At 49.7% G+C, this 25,347-nt stretch overlaps 1 protein-coding gene across 5 annotated transcripts in view; it reads left to right on the top strand.

Moving 5' to 3' along the window:
• Window positions 1-224: 224 nt before the first annotated feature.
• Window positions 225-25,347, top strand: part of EPB41L4B (erythrocyte membrane protein band 4.1 like 4B) — a 127,936-nt gene continuing 102,813 nt past the window's right edge. For 2 of the 5 annotated variants that reach the window (XM_078061580.1, XM_078061577.1), the window contains exon 1: window positions 228-642. In XM_078061580.1, the coding sequence (XP_077917706.1) occupies window positions 328-642 (315 nt within the window). In that variant the 5' untranslated portion in view covers window positions 228-327. Of the gene's footprint in view, window positions 643-25,347 lie in introns of all 5 variants that reach the window. The other 3 variants (XM_078061579.1, XM_078061578.1, XM_036112963.2) reach the window with 3 other exon arrangements.

Genomic DNA, 25,347 nt, shown 5'->3' with positions numbered 1-25,347 from the left:
CAAGCTCAGGCCGCCCGCCCGGGAGAGCGCGCGGCGGCGGCGGCGGCGGCGGCGGCGGCGGCGGCGGGACGGCCCCGGGGCCGCCCCGAGCGCGCCCTCCCGCCCGCGGCCGCTCGCGGCCGGCGCTGGCCGGGCCGGCGCGCCCCGCAGGCAGCCGGAGCGCGGCCTCGGCCTCGGCCTCGGCGGGAGCGAGCCGCGGGCCGCAGGCGTTGGGAGGCGGCGCAGGCGGCCGCGGGCATTGACGGCGTCGCGGGGCGCTCCCGGGCGGAGGCGCAGCGGCGGCGGCGGCGGCGCAGGGGGCGGAGGCAGGGGGCGCCCCCAGCCAGGATGCTGCGGTTCCTGCGCCGGACCTTTGGCCGCCGCTCCATGCAGCGCTACGCGCGGGGCGCGGCGGGGCGCGGGGCCGCCGGGCTGGGGGACGAGCGCGACGGGGGGCCGCGGGGGGGCCCAGCCGCCGCCGCCGCCGCCGCCGCCTCCTCTACGCTGCCCGCCGCGCCGGGGGGCAGCGTGTTCCCGGCCGGCGGCGGGCCCCTGCTCACGGGCGGCGCGGCCGTGCACATCTCCGCCGCCGGCGCTGCCAAGGCCACCCTGTCCTGCCGCGTCTTCCTGCTCGACGGGACCGAAGTGAGCGTGGACCTGCCGGTGAGTGACGGGGCCGGTCCGTGGCACTGGCACCCCTTGGGACAGCTCCCCTCCCCCAGTGTTCCTCTCTGGGCGCCCCTCTTGTACCTCTCCGGGGATCCCTTCTTTCTCCTCCTGCGAACACTCCCTATCCCTGGTTTCCTCTCGGGCCACTCCGTCCCAGTCTCTTCTGGAACCCCTTCTGTGGCCCCGTGCCCCCCTTCTTGGGACATTGCGCTGCTGGGTCGCGCCTTCTCCGGCTGCCACCTCGTCCTTCGGGCCTTACTCCCTCCCCCGCTCACCCAGTCCCCTCTTCCCGAGTCCCCGCCCCCTGGCGCGAGTGACCGGTGTTCCCCTTCCGCCCCCCAGGTTCCAGCGGGGGCCTTCTTGGTGCTGGGATATTGGTTAGAAAATCTCAAAGCAATGCGGGGCTGCCCCCAGGGTGGCTTGCTTGCCCCCACAAAGTCGCCACCAGGCCTTGTCGAGATGGCGGGGAGGAGAAGCCCCCTCCCCTGCTGCCCAGCAGGTGCCCCAAGTTTGGGAGGGAATCTGGGGACCATTTCTCTCCCGACCTCCTCGATGCCCGCCCCCGCCCCATTCTCATCCCAAAGAGCCCCTACAGCCCTCAGCCTCCCAAGGGTTTGGGTGACTTGGGAGCTAACTCTAGAATCGACTCTCATGGACCTGGCCAACTTTGCACCGGCAGAGACCTTTGCTGGGGCGCTGGGAGTCGGCCCTGGGGCGCGCACTGGGCCTAGTGAGCCGGACTCCCCCCTCCCCGCCCCCAACCCGGGGCAACGTGCGTGCGGCGGCCAAGGGACCCCCGGGCGGCGGCGCCGGCTGCGGGGCCACCCGCCCACAGGTGGTTGCACCCCGCCCCCCTCCAGCAGTGAGCTAGGCTGGCGCTGTTGTCCCCGCCAGGGCGTCCAGCTTTCTAGCCCGAAGGGGCCAGATGTGATCAAATCAAATCCGCACATTAATGGGCGCCTACTGGGCACCCGGCGCTGCGGCAGACGGTGCCTTTGGGAATCTTTGGGTGTGACTGAGGACACAGCGCCGATCAGGCTTTTAGATGAATGTCACAGATCCTTCCGAGGGTTTCACGCGGAAAAAAAAAAGAACATAGCCAGACTTCCAAAGGAAACATGTAGGCCTTCCCGGGTGGGGGAAATTCTTTAGACTTGGCGAGGGAACTAGGAACCTGTAAGGCTTTTAAATGGGAAAATCAGAGCCTGCTTGGCCTGGACTTTAATGCTGCCTTAGGTTTAATTTTGAGACAGTTTCAATTTATGGCAATTTTATTTTTGTGCCTCCTAGTGCTCTCCATAGAGTATCATTTTGTTATGATAATACCCTTGTGGGGCCTTTTTATTCACGGAAAAGGAGCCAACGTTCCTGTGCTTAGAGCTGTTGTCTTTAAAATAGCATTAAAATGTTACTCCTCCCCACGACTGAGGCTCTCCAGCTCCTCTTCAGCTGGGAGGGGAGGCCCCAAGAGCCAGGAGGATTGGAGAGGTGGGCAGCTGGTGTGTGGAGAGGATGTGGCGTATTTTGCATCTCGGATCAGGGAGAGGAATGCTCTCCCTGAGAACTTTGATGGTGCTTCTTGAGGATTTTCTTGTCTGTTCCCCAGGGATGATTCGTTTATAAAATGTGTTGCTTCTGTCAGGTTTGTGTGACAGGCTTAAGTGGTGTTTCTCAGATGAAAAATGCAAACTGAGTCAAGTGCATGCGTGATGAACCCAGACAGGTACACCAACGGACGGGTTGGGATGGGGCCGGAATGCTGACTTCTCCTGGCTGGTGGAGCCCTCACTGAGCGTGGGGGAGGGGGATATTTTACATTGGGAAAGGTTTCTCCTAGATACAAAAGGTTGCTTGACAAAAGATTTCCCTGGGTGTTTTTCCCCCCCGCGTTTTCTTAATGATGGCAGATTTCTTGATGCTTTAAGATGTGATAGAGCGAACCCCAAATTCTATTTATACAGACACACGCATATGTATATCCACCCTGTCCAAAAACAAAATGCAGGCTTTTGTCATGTGAGCCCTCAGGGAGGAATGATCAAGAAAAATCACCAGTGAGCACGGCTCATCGATTTAAAGATTTATTAGCTATCAGAGCTACATCACACAGTCTCCTATGCTAGTCTTCCCAGATCAGAGTTTTAGTTCCTGTAATTAATTCTCTGAGTACGAGGTTAGCGCCAGGCAGCCAGCTCCCAGTGAATTTGTAGATGAATTTGTAGCACGCACGCTCCTTCCTAAGGCGCCTTTCCCCCGGCTCACTTTTTATGCTATCCTGTTGGGCAGTTAGCCCCACTTGTCTTGGTTCCCCTCTTCTGCTTTCCTGGATTTTTACCTCTTCCTGGGCTCTGGTGTTGCATTGCTGCCTGTCACACAGGTAGGATTTACCTTTGGCTGCCATACCCCTAAGCTGGATTTTCTGTCCCCTGTCACTTCCACGGGCACCCCGTGCACTTGCCCGGCTAACTATGGCTCCTTTGTAATTAAAACCCTCTGGTGGTGTTAGCTTCAAGAATTCCTCTGCTCTGCGTACTCACAGTGGTGATGCATTGCCCTAAGCCATTTGACTAGCCCAGCCCGGCTCTGGTTTCGGATCACAGGTTCGGAAACAGACCAGGCCACAGCAGCACCTTCGGTGTGACCATGCCGGGGCGCCTCCGTCCGCGGTCAGCATTTATTGGGCGTCTCGTGTGTGCCACGCACCGTGCTGTGCACGCAAAGGTGAACGAGAGGTGGCCCGGAGGCTCCTGGGAAACCCAGGTAGAAACACGGCGTTTTATTCTAAGCAATGTGAGGGGGGCTCACCCAGACAGGGTGCCGGTGGATGGGCAGGTTCTGGGCGCTTCCTGGAGACTTTGACACTTGAGGTGGTAGGATCTCAAATCCATGTTCCTTGTGCATTTTTGGAATACTTACTGCGTCAAGTCCACTCCTGGGCTAAGCCGTGGCCCGTGGTTTTATATACATAATAAAGGAAGAAGCACCTGTAATGGTCTTCAGCAATCCTCTGACAGGGCCTGGCTCCCCCTCGTCTGCTGGTGGGCTGCCTCCCCTAGCATGCCTGCCTGTCTGTAACCTTTGCCGTGGTTCCTCAACCTTTGATAGAAAGGGAACAAAAGGGTCTTTTCAATAGTCCCTCTATAACATGCAGCCTACGGTGGACTTGCTGTACAAACCCGGCTTCCAGGGGAATCCCTGGCTCACCCTACAGACCGGAGAGGCACGGGGAGCCACTCCTCGTCGGAAAACCTGGCCTTGCTTTGGAAGCTGCTGCCTGGCTCTCCCGAGAGCAGCCCGGCCCTGCCCAGCCCTCAGGTGCGCTCCGGCCCGGGCGGGGCGGGACTCGCTCGGCCGACCCGAGACACTTTCCTTCTATTAATGCCGCTGAAGATCCCATTAGTGTGCTTGGCAGCGGCACCCGCTGTTGACTCATATTAGCTCTCTGTTGACTAAATCCCTGGCATCGCTTTTGCTCGTGTGGCTGTTGCTCAGCCCCGTCCCCCCCTCCCCTGCGTGCACAGTCTTCAGCAGCTCATGCGGAAAGCTGGGAGGGCGTGTGTGTGTGCCTGGCTGGGTGGCGCTCCCGCCAGGCCTTGGAGGGCACGGCCCGTGGGCCTGGAGTAGTGCCATTGGCGCAGTCGCTTTCACCGGCTCTGGAACTCAGCGTTGACTCACTGTGCTGCCATGCAAGCAGGGGAGCTGCAGAAGGGCCGTGCCTGAGCCTTGCAGGCTGGCTGTGCAGCCTTGGGCGGCTCAGGCTCTCTGCGCATCGATCTTGTCTTTCACATGGGAGCATTTGTTGGGAGGATTATGTGACCAGCGGTCTACAAAGTTTCAGTACGCGGCAGGCCACTGAAGGGCTGCTAGGAGGTTGTAATCGTACCCACTTCTCACACCTCCTCTCTGGCCTACGGAGAGGGTTTGGAAGCATGTCTAGTAATGGATGTTAAAAACAAATTAAAAAAAAAAAAAAAAGCTGTGGCAGGAAGGCCAAACATCTCTTTTTGTGGAAATCGGAAGTTGTATGGGGTAGGAGACATGCTTTTTGAAAGTTTCACTTTATTTTTTTTTTAAGATTTTCTTTCTTTCTTTCTTTATTTGAGAGAAAGAGAGTGGACACGGGGGAGGCGGGCAGAGGGAGATGCAGACTCCTCGCTGAGCAGGGAGCTGGATGTGGGGCCAATCCCAGGACCTGACATCGTGACGTCCGCGGAAGGCAGAGCCTTAACCCAGGCACCCTGTTTCACTTTAGGTGAGGAAAGGATACCCCACCCCCGACCCCCCGCCTCAAATGCAAGTTCTTAGAGTTTTAGAACTAGAATCTCTGATACAGAGGAACGCACATGATAGAACATAAAGATCATATACCCTGTTTTTGAGTTGAAAGGGACCCTAGACAGCACATACCCCATCCTTTGTATATACGGGAAACTGAGGCCTGTGCATGGAGAGTGACTTCGCTTTAATCACTCAGTGAAGAGTTGGAATGGGTTACTCTAGGAACCCCGAGTGCCTAGCCTTTGGAGGTGAGTGTAGGATCAGTGGTAGAAAGACTGCCCCTCTAGGCCTGACACAGGATGGTGGAAAGGGGATAGGATATGTTCCTGGCCATTGGTAGTAGGACACATTTTCCCGAACAATGGGAAACTCCAGCAAAATGGCTCTCTAACCTCAGTGTACTCCACAGAGTGCGTCTGGGACTTTTTTTTTTTCTCTCCAGTTAAAATTCCCCGGGTCTCCCCCCAGAATTTCTGATTGAGTGGTTCAGGAAGCTGGCCTTCTAGCAAGTATCCCGGGTGATTCTGGTGAACGGGGTCCCTTCACAGCCTAGGAAAAGCACCGGCTGTGGAACTGCGAGCAGAGGGCAACCATGCTGGGCGTTAAAAACTGCTGTAGGCAGGGGAGCGCAGTGGTCGTCTTTGAGGCAGGGGTTGGCAGTGTCACCCTGAGCTTTAGGGAGCCCATTTCTGTCCTGGCGGAGTGGGGCCGGGGCAGTTGTGCTGCTGCCGTGGCCCAGGTGAGGGCTGACGAGGGCCTGGCCTGGAGGAGCGGGAAGAGTGCCAGAGCAGTTGGGGAAGGCAGAGGCCTCGTGGAGTCTAGTATGGAGGCGGGGAGGTCTTCACCCTTAGGTGTAGGAAGAAATGGGGGACCATAGAAGACACCCCAGGAAACAGAGGAAGGCAGCTCCTCATTTCCACCCTCTCCCAAGGGTCTGACTTCCGCGGACACGTTGCCTCCTCCTGGGCCTCTGGGTGGCTGGCTTTTTCCTGCCCCTGAGGGAAGGTATTGGCTCAAGGTGGCCCTCCAGTGCTGACCCCACCTCCACCCAATCCCAGCCCGTGAGTGACGCCGTGGGGAACCTCGGACCCCTACCTGGGTCGTGAGTTTGTGTATTTTTTAAAAATAGCTTTGTTTTGGGGCGCCTGGGTGGCTCAGTTGTTAAGCGTCTTTCTTCAGCTCAGGTCATGATCCCAGGGTCCTGGGATCGAGCCCCACATCGGGCTCCCTGCTCAGCGGGAAGCCTGCTTCTCCCTCTCCCTCTGGCTGCTGCTCTGCCTACTTGTGCTCTCTCTCTCTCTCTCTCTGTCAAATAAATAAATAAAATCTTAAAAAAAAATAGCTTGTTTTAAAGGAAGGCTAGTAGGAGCAGGGGGAGTTGGGGAGGAAGAGGGGTGAATGGTGAACATCCTTCCCAAATGGGATACAGGCGTGACCTCTATCACACTGTGGTTTCACACTTGCTGGATTGTCAGTGTTAATATGGGGGAGGGGGGTGTCTGTCAGCGTTTCCCGTGCCAGTAACATGACCCTACACTGGTCCAGGACCGAACAAATATTAACTTGCTAAGCACTTTCACGTGCATAATCTCATTGAATTCTGTCCCTAGTGCACCGCTGGGGATGAAGGCACAGGTCTGTTTAATTTTGAAATAGCAAAAGGTCAGCGTATGTGTGTGTGTGTTGGGGGGGCGGTACTTTCCCTTAAATTCTTGCATAGGGACTTAGGAAAAAAAAATCCACTCAGTAACCACAGAAATCCTCCACCCACAATTTGTCCTCAAAAGAGGTGTTCATCCTTGTCCCGTGCCTGAGGCCCTCACCCAGCCTCTTCCACTCTGCCTCCACTTGGCCTCTACTCCTGCCTCCATTCTGCCTGGAGTGTTCCCTTCAGCAGGCACCTGGTTCTGTGGGCCCCCAGGTTTCCTTCTCTGGCCCATGGCAGGTGCCTGCAGGCAGGGTCCACCGCTGATTGATCTTGCTGGGTTTTGTTTTTTTTTTTTCAGGTTGGTATGTGCCTTCGGCCCCTACTTTCATTTTGTATTAGAACATGCTTAAAGCAGAAAGACTAGAAAATAAATATAGAGAAGCCAGAGAAGTGGAAACATCTAAAATTTCATCAGAGATAACCACTGTTAAGATTGTGATGTATATCCATCTGCAGTTTTTTCTTTTTGTATTTAGTTATAAATATGTACTCAAAATGATGAATTTGCATGGGTTGATTGAAAGTCTCTCCAACCCCTTCAGCACAGTTGAATAGGGATCACAGACCTTGAGTTTGTGTCTCTTGGGGGTGGAGGCCCTTGGCCACCCCCCTTACCTTCCCAGGGACCCTTGGCTGGGGTGGGAGCCCCTGGTGCTGGTTGCCATCTGAGCTGTCCACCTACACTGCCCCTGCCCGAGTGAGAAGCAAAGCTCCCCATCCTTGGAGCCTCTCCCCACCATCATCTCTGCTTTCTGGCAGGTTTAAGGCCCTGCTGATGTGACCACAGAATTCTCTCACATCTGGGGGCTTGTGTTCTGAACACCTGCCTTGGGGTGGTCGCTGCTCCCTCACCTGCCAGGGAGGCACATGCTCTGGCAGAGATGGGTGGGAGCCTTGCAGCCTCCCAGGTGTGCCCCTTCTGCCCTAATCCCCTCAGTCTCCTTCTGCAGCCTCTTGGGCTTCTCTCTAGAGCTGGATTTATCTTACTAGTCCCGCTTGATTTTAAATCTGATTTATTATTAATTGTTTTCCAAAATGTTTTTGTTTACCCGTAGTGTGTTGTCTTCAGTCAGCAAGGGCTTATTGAGCACTTACACCGCATTGAGTGTTGGGGAGGGCTCCACGAGGGATGAGATCATTGTAATCTCAAAAGGGAAAACCGGTAAATGCGTAACTTGTAGCTCCACATGAAGGCGTGCCGAGGGAGAGCAGCTGAACTGTGGGGTGGAGTTGGCGATGGTTTGATGCCCAAAGTGACATCAGGTTGTCCCAGAGGATGCACAGGAGTTCAGCTGTAGATTTGGTCAGAAGGTGTCGGGGCAGAGGAAACAGCAGGTGCAAATGCATGGAGGTCGGAGCCAGAAAACCCCATTTCCTGGGCTCTGGGCTTCTCGGAGTAGAGGAGGATTATGAGCTCTGGCTGTGTCCCTAAATCTTAAAGAAGCGATCGATGAACCTTTAAAGCACGGGTGTGTGCCTTGAGCTAATCAGAGCTGACGCTTGCTGAGCATTTGCTGTGTGCCTGGTCTGTGCTGAGTCCTTAAGGGATTGGCTGGTTTGAATTCTCACAAAAACTTTGATGGTGTTATTGCTGTTAACCCTGACTTGTAGAGGGGAGAATCGGGGCTCAGTAGACAGGTTAAAACACATGCCCATGTCACATAGCTAGTAAAGGTAGACTCCAGGTATAAGCTCAGACTTTCAGGAGAGATTTGTGGTCTGGGAAGTCTCTCTGACAGCAGGACTGGGCATTGGTGGGGGGGGAGGGGGAGCGGGTTCTGAGACTGTCGCAGGGTCCTGAGGTGGATGGGGACCTCTGAGCCTCCTTTGCAAGCCAGTTGGGATTTCCAGAAATCAGACTTACATCTTTATTTTATTTTTTAAAATATTTATTAAGTAATCTCTACCCCCAATGTGGAGCTTAAACTCACGACTCAGAGACCAAGAGTCGCACACTCTTCCGACTGAGCCAGCCAGGTGCCCCCAGAGTTACATCTTTCAGTCACACTCACTGAATACAGTTTCGCCCAGAGTGCATTCTGGTTTGATGGCCATAATTTTTCAACACTGAGGTCAGAAGTAGGCTACATTTTTAAAAAGTGCTTAATAGTACAACACTGAACTTCTCCCACAGAAAAGCATTTTACATATTCCCATCCTGCTGCATAGCAACTGACTCCCTTCAGTCTTTGTACTTTCGTACACACGTGCATAAACATGGTGTAGAGTTTTTTTTTTCTCCCATCCAAGCCTTCGTGACAAACCCCTCATCCGTTTGGTGTCCTTTCCTGTGATTATTCTAGATTAAATTCACCCCACAATCTGTGTGTGTGTGTGTGCATGTGCTTGACGTGAGTAGTACCTGTCTGTACCTGTCTTGGGTTGGCGGTTGATATGCAAAGCACCTGGTCTCTTCTCTGTTGGGCAGCCCTGCCCCCAGGCTTGCAGAATCCGTGTCACTTCCTCCAGTTGCTCCCGTGCGGGAAGGTATTATTACCCCATTTACACGTGGTCTCAGGGAGCTTGTGGCCTTGGGCCACTCAGGTAATAAGTGTGGTAGGGTCACAATTGAATCTAGGTTTTCTGACTCATTTTCCAGTGCTCTTCCTCCAGCCCATGTTGGGCACACTCAGCCTCCCTGTTTGAAACGTGTGCTCCTGGGAACTCTTTTGTGATTTGACAGGTCAGAATTTCATGCAGTAACACCCCGTCATTCCTGAACCTCTTTGCCACTCGTTCTGTCTCTCATTTCTCCGGTTCTTTTCCCTAAAGTCATAGCTGGCCGAGTGCCCAGCATTTCCTTGTTGAAGCGAAGGACTGGAAGATGCGATCCCCAGGGTCCTGTGCCACCTGTGGGGTCATCTGGAGCTTCCTTGTTTCCCAGCACGGAGCTTGGTCGCAAAAGTAGGACTGTCCCTGCTGCCAGCCCAGCTGGGGGGACGTGGACCGCCTGGTTCCGCAGGGGCCTGCAGGGCTGGCGTCCCTCAGCCCTGTCGTGTGGCCTCCACACCTGTTTCCTTTCGATTTTGTGGTCGTCTGTGTCGTATCTGATCTCTGAGCAGGGAGGTTGAGGTGGGCGTGATAGTGCTTCTCCTTTAGCCTACCGCCAGGCTTGCTCAGCTGCAACCACTTTGAATTATGCTTTGTTTTTTTAATTGTGATAAAGTGTCAGTGACATAAAATTTATCATTTTAACCATTTTTAGGTATACAGCTCAGTGGCATGGAGTGCATTCACATAGCTGTGTGGCTATCACCACCATCTGTCTCCAGATTGTTTTCACCTTTCCACGCTGAAACTCTGTACCCATTAAACAGTGATTCTCCATCCCCCCTCCCCGCAGCCCCTGGCAACCACCCTTCTACTTCCTATCTCTACAGATTTGACTACTCCAGTTGTCTTATATAAGTGGAATCGTGCAGTATTTATCCTTTTGTGTCTGACTCCTCTCACGGCATAGTATCTTCAGGGTTCATCCATAGTGTAGCATGCATCAGAATGCCCGTCCTTTTTCAGGCTGAGTACTAGTCCAGTGCATGCATACCGCGCATTTCGTTACGGATTTTTGTGCAGGTCCGGGCCTTCCTGCCTCAGTCCTGCCTGTTCATTAGTGGTACTGCCATCAGAGGCTCGGATGTCCCCAGCCCTCCCCTCGTGGTTTTATTCTTGGCATCTGGCACCTCTCCCCTGAGGCTCTTCTGCTTCGTGCTGGTCATCCTCCCGGGCTATCTGCTCTTAGTTTTCCCCCTTACACTTTTGTCTAAGTTGCTCCACGTGGGCAGGTCCTCGGTCTTTAAATTTTTTGGTACTGGAAATATAAATATAAAAGAGTGTACCACGAATAGTTTAAAGAAAAATCATACCATGAACATCTGTGTACCCACCACCAAGCTTAAAAACAAAGACATCGGGATGCTTGGTTAAGCGTGTGCCTTCGGCTCAGGTCATGATCCCAGGGTCCTGGGATCGAGGCCCCCCTCCCTTGCTCAGTGGGGAGTCTGCTTCTCCCTCTCTCCCTCTGCTCCTCCCCCTGCTCGTGTGCTCGCTCTCTCAGTCTCTCTCAAATAAGTAAATGAAATCTTTAAAAACAAGTCAAAACTACAAAGACATCAGCAATGCTGTTAAAGCCCCCGATGCTCCTCCTGACCACACTTCCCGCCCTTCTGCCCTCCTGAAATACGTCTCTCATTCTTTCCTTTTCTATGTTATAGGTTTACCACATCTGTATGTTTATCCAAATGATATATTGTTAGTTTTGTGTGTTTGTAAACTTTATAAGTGGATTTTTTCAATACTGTGTTCATGAGATTTGTCCATATTGATGTTGTTACTCTAGTATTCCATTGCACGAATCTACTGAAATTTATCCTTTGCTGGTGGACATTTGGGATGTTTCCAGTTTGGGGCTGTTAGGGGAAAATGCTGCTTTGAACCTCCTGGAATGAGTCTCCTGGTGCATATATGCAAGCAAGCCTCTCTCCTGGGTATGCGCTCAGGAGTGGACTGGCTGGGAGGGCGGTGGGCAGGGCCCTGTAAGATCAGGCGAAATTGTTTTCCCAGAGTCCCAGCAGCGTATAAAAGCGTCTGTGAATCCATTCTTCCACACTTGGCATTGTGCAGCTTTTTTGGTTTTATTTTACCAGTCTAGTGGAAGCTCGTGGAAACTTACTGTGGTCTTCACTCTTCAGTTGGTGATGAGGTTGAGTGTCTCTACATGTTTATGAACCATAACTGTATTTCCTCCTGGAAGGCTTCATTCTGTGATTTTTGCCTGTTTTTTAGTTGTCCTGTTTTTCCTGTTGTGTTCAGCTCTTTCCCTGCTAGTCTTTATGAGATTGTCTCCAATGTGCCTTCTTCTCAGGTAACCTCATGGAACAAGAGAGAACACTTCTGTCTGAGTCTCCCATGCAGGCCTTTCCTTACTAACTGGGGATTAATGTTTTGACTTCACTTTTGCTGTGCATGAATTTTGGAGTCAGTTGCCACTCTTGGTTTTTGGTGAGGAATTGTAGGATCTATAGATTTCACTTCAATTCTGCCTACTTTTTTTTTTCAGTTTTTATTATTGAAATTTCTAAGGATATTCAAAAGAGGAGAGAATCCAATGTACGCACCACAGAATGAACATAATGAACCCCAAGTACCCATCATCAAGCTTCATCACCTGTCAATGTAGCCACTTGTTCCATCTGTATCCTCACTCCGTCCCTTCCCGATGATTTTTTTTTTGAAAAATTTTATTTATTTAACAGAGAGCACAAGCAGGGGGAGCGGCAAAGGGTGAGGGAGAAGCAGACTCCCCACTGAGCAGGGAGCCCAATGTGGGGGCTTGATCCCAGGACCCTGGGATCATGACCTGGGCCAAGGCAGACGCTTACCCGACTGAGCCCCCCAGGCGCCCCCTTTCCCAGTGATTTTAAAACAAACTCCAAACATGTAATTTCAAACTTGTACTTCAGTGCACATCTCTAAAAGACAAGGGCTATGTTTTTATAAATAGATCCACTATTCTAGTAAAAACCTAAAAAAATGTTTGGTATCAGAAGATATTTAGTCAGTGTTCAGATTTTCCTCTTTGGTTTGTCAGCAAACCAAACATTCATTGCATTTGGTTTATATTTTATCCAAAGCTTTATAAAAAATTTTTTCAAAATATTTTTTCCCTAGCTTATTGAGGTATAATTGACAAATAAAAATCATATATGTTTGGAGTGTAAAGCTTGGTGATTTGATAGAGGTATAAATTGTAAAAACTGTTACTATGCATCAAGGTAATGAACATGTTTGTTGCCTCACCAGTTATAGTGGTGTGTATCTTAGTACATTTCTGAGATCCACTGTTTTAGCAAATTTCAAGTATATTGTACATTATAATTAACTCTAGTCACCATTGCTGTATATGAGATCCCCAGAACTTGTTCATCCTTTAACTGAAAGTTTGTGTTCTTTGACCGACATCTCCCCATTTTCCCTACCCAACAATTTAAAGCTCTTAATCTAGAGTTTTCCCCTCTCCTTGCCTTTTTGGGGTCATTTATTTGCTGATTTGTCCTATAGTAGTTTCTCACTTTTGGGATTTTGTTGCTGGCATCCTCAACATTTGTTTACCCTGAGGTGCCCTCGGTACAGGGAACTGGCATTATTTGAAGCATCTGACTCCGGGCACACAGAACAATAAGACAGGTTCCTTGCCCTCAAGAATCTTGGGTGGAGACAAGTTATTACACCTGGTGTGAAGAGTGCCATAGAGAACTTTAAATAAGCTCAAAGAAAGGTCTAAGGTAGGGGGACTGAGTGGGAGAAATGGGCAACCAGAAAATCTCAGAGAGCAAGTTGGGCTCTGAAGACAAGTGGGAGAACAGCCTTCCTGCTGGCCACAGCAGCACTGAGGCTTGAAATAATCCATTCAAGATTCCTGCTCCTTGCTCAAGCCCTGCCAGTGAGCCCACGCATCCTCTATTTTTCATCGGATGTTGCTTCTTTGAAAAGGTCCACATTCCTCATCTTTGGAAAGTTTTCAGTAGATTTGATGAAAGAATGTCTTTTCTTTTTCTTCTGTGTCTAACTCCTCTTTCTTCATTAGCTCCTTGGCTTTTCTTTTTTTGAGAGAGAGAAGGAGAGAGTGGGGGGAGGGGCAGAGGGAGAGAGAGAGAGAATCCTAAGCAGCTTCCATGCCCAGCATGGAGCCCCGATGTAGGGCTCAGTTTCGTGACCCTGAGATCATGACCTAAGCCAAAATCCAGAGTCTCGGGGGATGCTTAACCGACTGAGCCACCCAGGCGCCTCTCCTTGACTTTGGTTTTGAATGTCTCCCTTGACCTTGGATTCTTTTTTTCTCTAGCTCACTCCTATTTGGGTTCCTTTCCATTTTCTGGGAGGCCCCCAGTGAGCCCTTTCCATGTCTCCTGGCTAGAGGTGCCAGCAGACATTTCGGGAGCAGAATCGATGAACTCTTCAGAGAGAAGGGAGACGGGGCGGATGGTAGGGCAGCGGGAACCACTGGGTTATACCCCTGACGGAGCCCTTGGAGGCTTCATGGCCCAGGGCCTCATCCTGGGATGGCGGATCTCTCCCGTCTGTGTTGGAACGCTCTCGGCTGCTCCGCGCGGCCAGGTACTGCTGGCCTGTGGCAAATGAGCCGTAATTAGTGTGTAATAAGGGCCGCTGCCTGCACGCAGCCCTCCTGGCTGCTCCGTGGGCCCCCTTGGCCTCGCTGAGACTCCCCTACCTCTTCTGAAAGCCGGGCCCGGGGAGAACCACTGCCCGCCGTGTGGCCTGGCCATGAAATGGACGTGGGCTTCATCCAGGAAAGACCCAGTAAACTGTAAAAGGCTTATGAGGTTAGTTATTAACCTGCAGAGCATTCTGGCAGCTGTGACACAGCCTTTCACCGGCCACAGTCCTTTTATTGCTCCTGTTAGCCAGGGCCTGAGACCCGAGGTCCAGGCCACCTACTCAGTCGGATGCAGTGTGTGCTGAGTGACACAGTGCTTCGAGGGCGGCAGTGGGGGTGGCCGGTCAGAGTCCAGGGAGGGGCTCAGGCTGGCCTGCATTCGGCCCCCGTTCATGCATGCAAGCTGGCAGTGGCAGGTCCTCCGGCATTCTCGGGGGTGGAAGCTGAGACAGGGAGGTCCGGGTGGCGGGATATTGTACTGGGAGAGCGGGGAGTCCAAGGTGGGAAGTGTTTGTTCAGGATACATCGTCGGTGTCCTCTGTGGGATTTATTTTGCTTTGAAGTCCAAAAGTCTGTAGCTTTGTTCGAAAAGCTGTGGTGGATCATTCCTCTGAGACCCCTGAAGAAAAATGCAAAACCCACGCGCTGTCTTCTAAAAGAAACAATGGTGTGTACTTGCCGGGGACACGCCATTTATCTTATGAACTCACTTCAGGGAATGAGCTCTTCCACATACGTGAGTTGTCCGGAGAGCTACAGTGTGTTGACTGACAAGACCTGTGTGATTTCATTTATTTCACTTCTTTGTGAAAAACAACAACACAAAATCGAGATCATCTAGTGTGCTCGAGGCCCAGTACGAGGAATATGAAGGGGTTAAAAATGTGGGCCCTTCTTAGAAGCTCTGTGGGGGTGCATTGCACACCTGCCGTCCCTCATAAAAAGGAGAATGAACACCTTTAGTCTTGCCATGGTAGCCCAGGGTCAGCCTGTGAACAACCTCAAGGTTTCACGACTGCTCCGCCCTCCCACCCCAGGGTTTCAGGCCTCTTCGTCATCTGTACCCTGGGCGTCCGCTTTCTATTGTGTTCCCGCCTTCAGCACATCATTACTTTGCCCCCAGCTTAGCGGGGCCACTACCACCAGAGACCTGGTCATTACAGGGTTTTTTTAGACTCCTGAGGGAATTCCATGGTGCAGCCAAGTTTGAGAACCAGCGTTCCACGGCATCACACCCCTTACGTTTGTGTAGCGTTTTAGGTTTGGTGCCATATTTAATCCCGATAGCACCTTTTTGAGACAATGATGGGAATGATGTAGAACGCCCATCATTCTACCTTTACAGGAAGCTCAGCAGGAGGATTTTTGCCCATCCCCCAGCTTGTAAGCTCAGAACCAGACCTAAAATCCTTCTCAGGCTCCACGTCCACTTGCCCGCAGGTCTGCCCCCGAGCTGCCACCCTGCTGGTCCTCTGGCAGCCCCCACCTCCACTCTCCATGCTTGACTTCTCACCTGCACGCCTCTGCTGTGCTCTTTCCCGTCTTACTGGCCGGTTCTTGCCTCAGAAGGGTCTGGCCGTCTCTCAGGGCACGTCTCAGAGGCTACCACGTCTGTGAGGCTTGTCCTGAACACCCTCCCTCCTCCTACAGAGTCTTCCCTCTCCTGCCTGAGAGCCCGTGGGCCACTTCTGCCTTGCAGGGGAACCAGTACGTTTCCTACTGTAGTAGTTGTCCATGTAGTAAGTCAAGTAATAGGAAACATTATTGACTTTTTTTTTTTTTTGGCAAATGATTTTCTTTTGGTAAAATACACATAAAAAATTGATCATTAGTGACGTTTAGTACACTCACGGTGTTACGTTCCCATCATTGCCTAGCTCTAGAACATTGTCGTGACCTCACAGGGAAACCCTATACCCTCGAGGCAGTCATTCTCCATTCTCCCCTCCTCCCAGCCCCTGGCAACCACTAATCTGTTTTCTGTCTCTATGGATTTGCCAGCTGTGGATATTTCATATAAACAGAATCGTACAGAATATTTGGCCTCTTGTGTCTGGCTTCTTTCACTTAGCATAATGTTTCCAGAGAACATTGACCATTAACATTAATGGAAGCACTTTACATGGCTTAACTCATTGACTCCTCACAACTGTATTAGCTAGATGCTTCCTATGAGCGTCCTCATTATGCAGATGAGGAGATGGAGGCACAGAGAGGTTAAGCAACATGTGAGAGCACACACAGCACATAAGTGCTCTTGGCTTCTTCATTGTCCTGCTGGTGTCTGCTCTGCCTGCTGTTGACCTTGACCTTGAGAGATTAGAAGTGTAAACTCAACGTGTGAAGTAGAAATTGAAGGGCAAAAATGCAACATCAGGAGAGAATTAATCTACAGCATCAGGATAACATATGATGCAGCTCCAGGAGCAGAAACCATGAGAGGCACCTCTCAGGAGACTGCAGAACAGAATTACCAAGATGGATTCTACAGTTAAAGTTCTTGGTTTAATCGGAGTGGGTCAGTTTTGTTAGAGATTTTTCGCAAATGTCAGAGGTAGAGTCTGAGGATTGTGTATCTAACATTGGAAGCCAACTGGTATTCCAGGATCACTGAAATGTTGAGGACTGAGTCTCAAGAACTAAAAAGTAAAACGGATCCCACCTAAAAGATTTCTTATAAAACTAGTGCCTACTGTATGCTAGATATAGTTCTGAATGCTTCCTGTATACCTACTCAGTTAATTCTTGGCTTTTTGTACTCATAAAAAATGTACAGGGTGACTGTCGCCCTATTATACGGACAAGGAACCAGGTGCAAAACAGTCAAATACCATCTCTAGGTTCTTGCCACTGGAATGTGTTACACCCAGGAAGTCTGGCTCCAGCATCCAGGCTCTTCACCTTTTTTTTTTTTCCCCCCTAATTTTCAGTTTCTGGTTATACCTTTCTTGAAGGTAATGAGATCAGAACAGCCTAGTTGCATGAATAGGAAGAAGAAAAGGGAAAAAATAATGACAAAATGTTTGTTTTATTAAAAAGTAATGCTACCTTGTTATACCAGTTCTGCACTTATTTTTTTATTCTTTTTTTAAAGGCTTTATTTGAGAGAGAGAGAGAGAATGAGTGGGAAGAGGGTAAGAGGGAGAAGCAGACTCCCCGCTGAGCAGGGAGCCCAATGCCGGGCTCGATCCCAGGATCCTGGGATCATGACCTGAGCGGAAGGCAGACGCTCAATGACTGAACCACCCAGGTGCCCCACCCCTGCACTTTTAAAAAATAAGAGCAATACTTGTTTAGTTTGGAATTTTTAGGGATTACTGAGTAAAGAAAGTACAGAATACAAATCATAAAATACCTCTACCAGGAGAGCACCACTTTAACATTTTGTGTATATCCCTGTGACCTTTTCTCTAAGGGCTGGCAGAAAAAGTTGTTTGTTTTTTTTTTTTCAACAAAAATGTGATCATACTATGTATACTTAAAAAAAATTCTGGTAAAAACATGTTCTTGATCTTTACACTGTACTACCTCTTCTATGTGAAGAAAGGCTTGGAGAGATAAGATCCTTGGCATGGGAGGGAGAAATCTTATCTCTGCAGCCAAGAAAGCACCTGCACCCTGGTATAGAAGGATCCGCAATGACTGTGATATGAGAAAGCACATTACCGGGAACTTACGGCTCATGACGGGGCTGAGGTTGGCCGCAGGTTCTGAGCCCTCCTGTGAATGTTGGATCTTCCTGTGTGTTCCCGGTCTTAATCTCATTTAAAACTCCTATGCCAGCAGAGCAGGTGTTCTCATTCCCATTTGGCTGAGGGGGTAGACAGACTGAGAAAGGTACATTTGTTCTTTTGACTCTTTGGAGCTCTGTTGCCACCTCCTTGTGCTTCTGAGATAACCGTAATACCAGGCAGAATGACTGGGCACCATCCTAGCTGGACAGGTGAAATCGTGTAGGGGTTCCTTGGAAGTAGAGGTGGATTTCCACTGGGGATGGCTTCAGGGGAGGTGACTGTGGGGTTGATTTTGACATTGAGCGGCGGAGGATTGGCAGTCCAGGTGGAAGAACAGTGTGACAGACGGCCTCACCAAGGAGGGCAGGAGGAGGATGTGTCTGAAAAAGAGAAGCAGAGGAGATGGGAAGGGAAGCTAACACCACTGGACGCATGGAGTTTGGCTCTGCAGGGTGATCGAAGGTGACAGTGAAGCTAAGAGGCTGTCACCGGCATCGTGGGTCTGAGTGAGGGTGATGCTGGACATGGACAGGAGAGGCAGGTGCAGTGGAGTTTGAGGACCTGGAATCCAGTGTATTTGGTGGCTGGCTTTAGGAGTAAGGGTGATGGAGAAGCTGAGATGGGACCCCCATGTTTTGTGCATGGCAGGTTGGGGAGATAGAGAATCCTGGGGGCAGAGCAGCCGTAGAGAGGGGCCCCGGTACTGTGGCAGCTTGGTCTTTGGTTTTGTACAGTTTGCAACTGTAGGATTTTTTTGTGTGTATTCTTTCTTTAAAAGGACCTCCAAATGGTATAAGTTTTAAGGTGCCACAAAACCCGGATTCACTACTGTTGTGTTTTAGATGAGGCCAGTGTGAGGGGCCAGCGGATCAGACTCCTGGGGAAGAGTCTGGTATAGGGGTTGGAATGCTGTTCACGTCCGACAGGGCCAGCCAGGAGGCTGGTGCTGATGATGTCTGTAGGTCTCTAGATGCTTGTTCTCTGCCGGGCACTGGGCTGGCTGCTTCACGTGGATTTCTCAGCTCACACAGAGTCCCTGAGCGTAGGGGCCGGTATTCCTGCCACTATTTTACAGACGACAAAAGGAAGGCACCCTAAATTCTTGGCTATTCTGCTCTTTGGCCGTCCACATCTGGGCAGGGTGGACATTTTCAAGGAAGAGCAAATAATGAAGAGACAGGCATTTATTGAGGGCCTGCTGTATACACACAGCCAAGCCAGGGGGTTGGGGGGATACAAGACTGAGTCAGAGATAAATCTTTTTTCTTAAGCAGGGTCCAGTTTAGTGAGAAGATGTGTCTTTTGCGTTCGCTGAGAATTCTACAGCTTTTCCACGCTTTACTCCCATTTTTCTTGCTTAAGGGCCAGGGCAGGAGACGGGAAAAAAATAACGATACACTTTGCTTTGCAGAGCATATTGCAAGTCAGCTCTTGTTGGTCAGAGCTCTGAGATAGTTGTCGCTAAAATGTGCAGAAACTCCTATCTGGCACATGGAACCCAGGGAAGAAAGCAGGACTTGAGTAATCCATTGAAAATCATGGCTCTGAATCCCAGTGTGGGTTATTTTTAGTCTCAATTGTTTATCTTATAGCTATCCACATAAGATGGCTGAGAAGGCGATGAAGATGTGTCTGTATGGTTTAGCCCAAACTGAATTTTAAACCTCCTCTTTTTGCATTCCCATGCATTATGCTGAGTGAAGTAAACGTTTCACAAAAGAGTATTCCCCTCATATGATTCCACGTATATGCAGTTCTAGAACTGGCAAAGCTAGTCTGTGGAGAAAATAAATCAGAATAGCCATTGCTTCTGGGGGCCTGGAGAGGGCCGCTGGGATTGCCTGGGAACTTTATGGGGAGACGGGAATGTGCTGAATGGTACCAGGGTGAGGGGGTTACAAAGATGTTTCCGCCTGTCAAAATGAAACAGCGCAGATTTGTGCACTTCAATGTAAGTAAATTTATTACCGCCAGCCGAAAAAGATGTGTAAAAAATTAATGGAGAGCGGTGGGGAGGAATGAATAAAGAGGATACAGAATGTTGATAATTGTTAAAGCTGAGTGGCGGGTGTTTACTATGCTGTTCTGTTTTGTGTTTATTTGAAATTGTCCATAATAAAAAGTTTTCTGAAGAAAGAGTGGACCAGGTATTCTTTGTTGATTCCTCCTTTCAGGAATCCAGTGAATTCTCCTTCCAGAGACGTCTGGTCTCCTGGGGAAGATGCAGGCTCTCTGGGCACTGGGGTTGGTCCCAGCCAGCCCTGGCTGTGCTCTCTCCAGTTTGCTTACTTTCTGCCTTGCTGGTGGCCGTGAATCTTGAACTCTGGCTTTCCCCCACTGGCACCTGCCACCACCCCTGTTTTTTTGTCCCTGTCCTTTTGCTATCCCTTTGATCCAGGAACAGACCCTCCCCTTCTATGGGACTTTGACCATCTCACTCCACCCATGCCTGGCTTCGTCTTATCTTTGACTCTGACTCCCTGGGGCCTCCGTGATTCCAAGTCATTCTCTGCTGTAAATCTACTTGGGTCTCATTCCTCTTCAGCTTAGGGTTGTAAAGTACCACCTGTGTGACTTTGTTCAAAGATACAAGGCCTGTGAATTGGAGGGGCACTGTCCCCACACTCCTGTGCAGTTGTAAACCAGTGATTCCATTCATATGAACTTCGAAACAGGCAAAACAAATCTTTGGTACCTGTGGGATGGAAGAAAGGGGTAGAAATGGGAAAGAGGCACATGGGGGCTTCTGGAAGTCTGGTAATACCCTATTTTTTGACCTGGGCACTTTTGTCTGCGTATGTCACCCTTCAATTAAAAAGTAAACTAGAGGTCGATGCCAGGCTTTACAAAATCACCACATTTCACATTAAAAAATTCAAATTTGTAGACTTTTAAAAAAAATAATTGGAAGATCTGAATTCCCAGAGTGGCAGTTGGCTAGATCTGTGTGGTGACTGCCCCATGCTCCCTGCCCCCCCCAACCCCCCCGCCACCCGGCCATTCATCATGGCCCACTTCACTCGTGCATGCGGGCACCTCCGGCAGGAAGCCTTCACGGTGGCTTGTGTGGGGGTGGGACCTGCATGACCCCACGCAGAGCTTCCTCCTCCTTTTACATTCTGTGGGTCTCCTAGAAGGCGTGAGGGTTGCGGTAGGTTGGGGGAGGGGTGTCAATGTCTGCTTTAGTGGCAGTCTTGTAGGAATACCTTTTGACATGGATTTGAAGTCCTGAGACGCTGGGATCTTGTGTGTTAAGACATTCCAGGTGAATTAGTTCTGCTTGAGCTGGGGACAATTGGGGTTAGCTTATGACCAGTCCACAGAAGTTAAAGAAGTTACTCTATTTGTACCTAGGTGTTGAGTTCTGTAAATAATTTCCTATTTGTGTATTCTAGTTTAAAGTAACATTGCACAATAATACTAATCAGTGCCTGTACCTTGCTTGGTGTTCTGGGTTGTTGCTTTTAAAAATACATATATGATTGGTGGGGCACCTGGGTGGTGCAGTTGGTTAAGTGTCTTAACTCTTGATTTCGGCTCAGGTCATGATCCCAGGGTCTGAGGTCAAGCCCCACTTCAGGCTCCATGCTCAGTGGGGAGTCTACTTGAGATTCTCTTTCTCCGCCTCCCTCTCCCCTGCCCTTCCCCCTGCTCGAGTGTGTACACGCACTCATGCTCTCTCTCAAAAAAAAATACATATATGATTGGAAAATGTTTTTCTTAGTTAATGGATATGAAGGACTAACTTTCTGGGTGGTGAACTTACAGTCAAGATTCTTATAATAGTTCACACTAACCACAAACCACATACCTCAGGGAAATAATCTTGTTAATGCCATCCTTACAAATCCAAACCTACAGGCTGTAAGCATCACGCCTCCTTTCCTCCATCTGAATGTGTCATTCTCTGCCTTCTTCTTGCAGGAGATTTTTTTTTTTTTTTTTAAGACTACTGAGTCACCAAAAAGAGAGAGAGAGAGAGGAAAAATCGAAGGCCAGCCAGAAAAAAAACTTGATTTGTATACCCCTCCATCACATGAATGGATGGCGTGCCTCAGTTATAGTTTTATGTCTCTAATTGCCAAGGTTTTTTAAAAGTCTTACGTGCTTTTCCACTCATAAACTTTTTTTGAAAATTGTACACGCACACAGAGCCAAGTAAAAAGCCCCAAAATTCTGTGTCTTAGCAGTTGGTGTGATCCCTAAAAGTTTCAAACTGCAGGCAAATTTGCTAGTTCACTGCCCGTGCTTGCAGAATACCAGCTCCGGGTGGGACCCAGGCAGTTGGGCCCACGACTGTGCTGTGACCAAGCTGTACCACCCAGCGAAGGCTCTGGATCCCCAGAGGGCTGTGGTGGGAGGTTCCTGGGGCTGAGAGTCTGCGGTCCTGGGCCCAGCCCTGGCTCTGCCCAGGCCAGCTGCATGTTTGCATCGTCTCCACACGTCACTGGATGCTGTGTCATCTCCATTGTACAGGCAGGAAACAGACCCCAAAAGGCTAGGGGGCTTAGCTGGGCTTGTGCTGGTTGTGAATGGCGGAACCCAGGTTCAAACCTGCTTCTGACTTGAAACCGTGTAATTCCCCGTGTTAGACAGCTCAGGCTGCCGTAACAAAATGCCACAGACATTTATTTGGTGCCGCCAGTCTGAGATCACGGTGCTGGCAGAGTTGGCTTCCCTGGAGGCCCCCCTCTCTCCTGGGCTTGTAGCTGGCTGGCCCCTTGCTGCTTCTCCTCTCCGTCTGCATGGATTTTTTTGCCCCTGGCGCGGGCATCCCCAATGTCTGTGTGTGTGACCTCGTCTCTCTCTCTCTCTTTAAGGATACCAGTCAGATCAGAGTAGGGCCCACCCTAATGAACTCATTTGGACTTAATCACCTCCTTAAAGGCTCTGTCTTCAAATATAGCCACATTCTGAGGCACTGGGGGGGTTAGGGCTTCAATGTATGACATTTGGGGGGACACAGTTCAGCCCACGGCATACTCTCCTGTTACTTGATCTCCATAGAGCTCATGTCTTTCTGTGAATGGGCATGCTAGGAAGAAAGAGACCACCTCCATCACTGGGGGTGTCTGACGGGCTCACTCTGGGGCCAAGCCCCTTTAAATTCTTCATTTCATTTCATTTGGTTCTTAAACATCCTGACCAGGTAAGAAATTCCCTGACCCCAAATCAGCCTGAGTGGAGTAACAGAGCTGGGACTCAGCCCTGCGGCATGCTGACCCTCGAGCCCGTACCTTCAGCCACTGCATCACGGGGTGGGCTGCGACATCCAGAAGCCCCTGGAGGGCCACAGAGGAGGGGAGCAGTCACGATGGGACTGGGGAGTTCAGGGAAGCTTTGCACGTTTGAGGTGGCATTGACCTGCCTTATTTTGTAAATTGAGTCACACTCCTAAATCGCTGGATGGATGGGGGCAGTCTTCCACCCAAAGTTAGTTCTCTTCATGTTTCTTGGCTGGTTTCCCTGGGAATTCGTTGCATATTTATTTATGTGGGGTTATTTGCTTTCAGAATTGCATGGCGGGGGAATCTGCAATCTGGCTGCAAAAAGTAATTTGGCAATTTATTTTCAGGGCTGCCCTTCTTCCAGCAGCTTGTTTCAAACTCAACCTCTGGCACAAAGACATCCATCATTTTAATTGCGTGTTACTGTTTAGTCAGGCACAAATTTGTTTCATTTTCTTTTTCCTTTCTCCTGTGGGTTTTTTTTTTAAATTTTCCTGAACCACCATTTAAAAAAGCCAAAAATATTTCCCCAAACCAAGCACTTTTTATAGTTAAGGAGTTTTTAACACTGAGATTTCTGGTTTTTTAGTATTGCATATTTGGTTCTTAACCTTTCAGAAACGCAAGGCTTGCCAGTTCTTTTTCCTGTTGAGATAACATCCATAATGCTGTTGTCTCAAGATGGACCAAAGAAGGACAATTGTATTGGTCCCAGGGTCAGAAGGTTCATGTTTTAGTTCTGGCTTTGTATTGGCTGCCTGGCAGTGTGACCTGCTTCTGGCCTCATTTTACCCACCTGTAAAATGAGGGACTTGAATGCACTGATTTCTAGAACATTCCTACGTTCTTACTTGGTAACTTGGATGTTGAGTAGGGTTCCTTTCCAAGGCCTGCTCATTGTGGCTATCTAAGAATGCCCACCAGGGAGCGTGTTCTGTTCCATATCAAATGTTTTTACTCTGCTTGGTCACAGATGATGGCGTTTTTTTAGTTCAAGGTTAAAAATCAATCCTGTGTCCCTCAGAAATGTTCTAAGGGATAAAATCACTGATTCCACAAAATTAGATAGGGTAGAACGTTTCGCTTTGCTGTCCAACGCTTAAAAGATTTAGCTTTTGTTGCTGCACATACTTTTTTGCTGTAAAAGTATGTTATCTGTGTCTGTGAAGTTGGGCATGGAGTACAGTAGTACACCCCTTTGTAAGCTGCACCAAGGACTGGGGGCAGGGATGAAATGGGACTTAAGAATCACAGGTAGGTACTGAGTTGGATCCCAGCAGAAGTCTGTATACAGGATTTTGTTTTAAGGTCGTGGAAGAAAATCAGTTGTTAACGGCTTGGAATCATTTCCCCTTTTGGCATCCCATAGCACCTTCACCCTCACTGAGGACATAGGCTGGTCCCAGTCACTGGCTTGGATTCTCAAAGGCAGGGCTCAGGCCAGACTGTGTTAACACCCTCCATCCCCTAACTCCTTTGCAGTTTGTGAGCTTTAAATTTTTATTATGGAATTTTTCAAGTACGTGAAGTAGCATAGTATGATGCAACTCTCACGTACACAATGCCCATTTATTAATTGTTTCTCTGGAGTATTTTAAAGCAACTCCCAGGCGACTTAACATTTAACCTGTTACACCTAGCAGGTATCTCTTATGTATAAATACACACACATGCGCATGTATGTGTGTATCCATAATACCCTTGTCCTGCTCCACAAAGTGAACAGTGAGTCCTTAATGTCATCTGCTACCAAGTCCTTGTTCAGTTTTCCCATCATCTCAAAAACCTTTCTACAGTTGGTTTGTTTGAATCAGGAGCCTACTACGGACCACACATTGCACTTAGTAAATAATGTGTCTTAAGTCTCTTTTCATCGGTAACAGTTCCCTCCCTTTTTTTGGTGCAATTTATTGAGTTCTTAATATGTAGTTGGTGAGTGTAGAGTAAGACAGCCTCAGATATTCCAACCCTTGATTTTAATGTTTCTCCTAAGGAGAATTAGTGGCCTTTGAAGAATAGTTTTTTGATTTGTTTATTCCTTTTTTTTGTTCTAGAATGAATATGTTTATTATTCTACTTCCTTATCTCCAAGCAGGTGATACCCTAAGTTAGCATCACAGTGTAGGGATTTCCAAAGAAACATTTTTTAAAGTTACACGAAGCTTTTATGCATACGTACATATGCCATGAACACCTGCTGTATCTGTGTATACGTACGGTTTTCATGCTGGTTATCTATTGTTGCATAACAAACTCCTCCGCTTACGCTTAGTGACTTAAAATGACAACCAGGATTCTCTCGGTCAAGGATTTGAGTGGGGCCCAGCTGGGAGGTTGTTCGGCTGCTCATGGCATTGGCCAGGGTCATCAGGAGTACTCCTTTGGAAAATGGGCTGGTGTGGAGGGCCAAAGACTATGCTCCTCTGGTACTTTGGCAGGGATGTCTGGAAGGCTGGGCTCAGCTGGGACAGTTACCTGGGACACCTGCCCATGGCCTCTTCAGCCTGGCATTCTCAGCGTGGTTGGGCTTTTCACATGGTGGCTGGCTCTACCTTCGAGAAGCATCCCAAGAGAACG

This window comes from Halichoerus grypus, chromosome 14 (genome assembly GCF_964656455.1).
Source record: "Halichoerus grypus chromosome 14, mHalGry1.hap1.1, whole genome shotgun sequence".
NCBI lineage: Eukaryota > Metazoa > Chordata > Mammalia > Carnivora > Phocidae > Halichoerus > Halichoerus grypus.
Note: the sequence above shows the minus strand (reverse complement) of the source record. Positions and strands in the feature narration are given on the sequence as shown.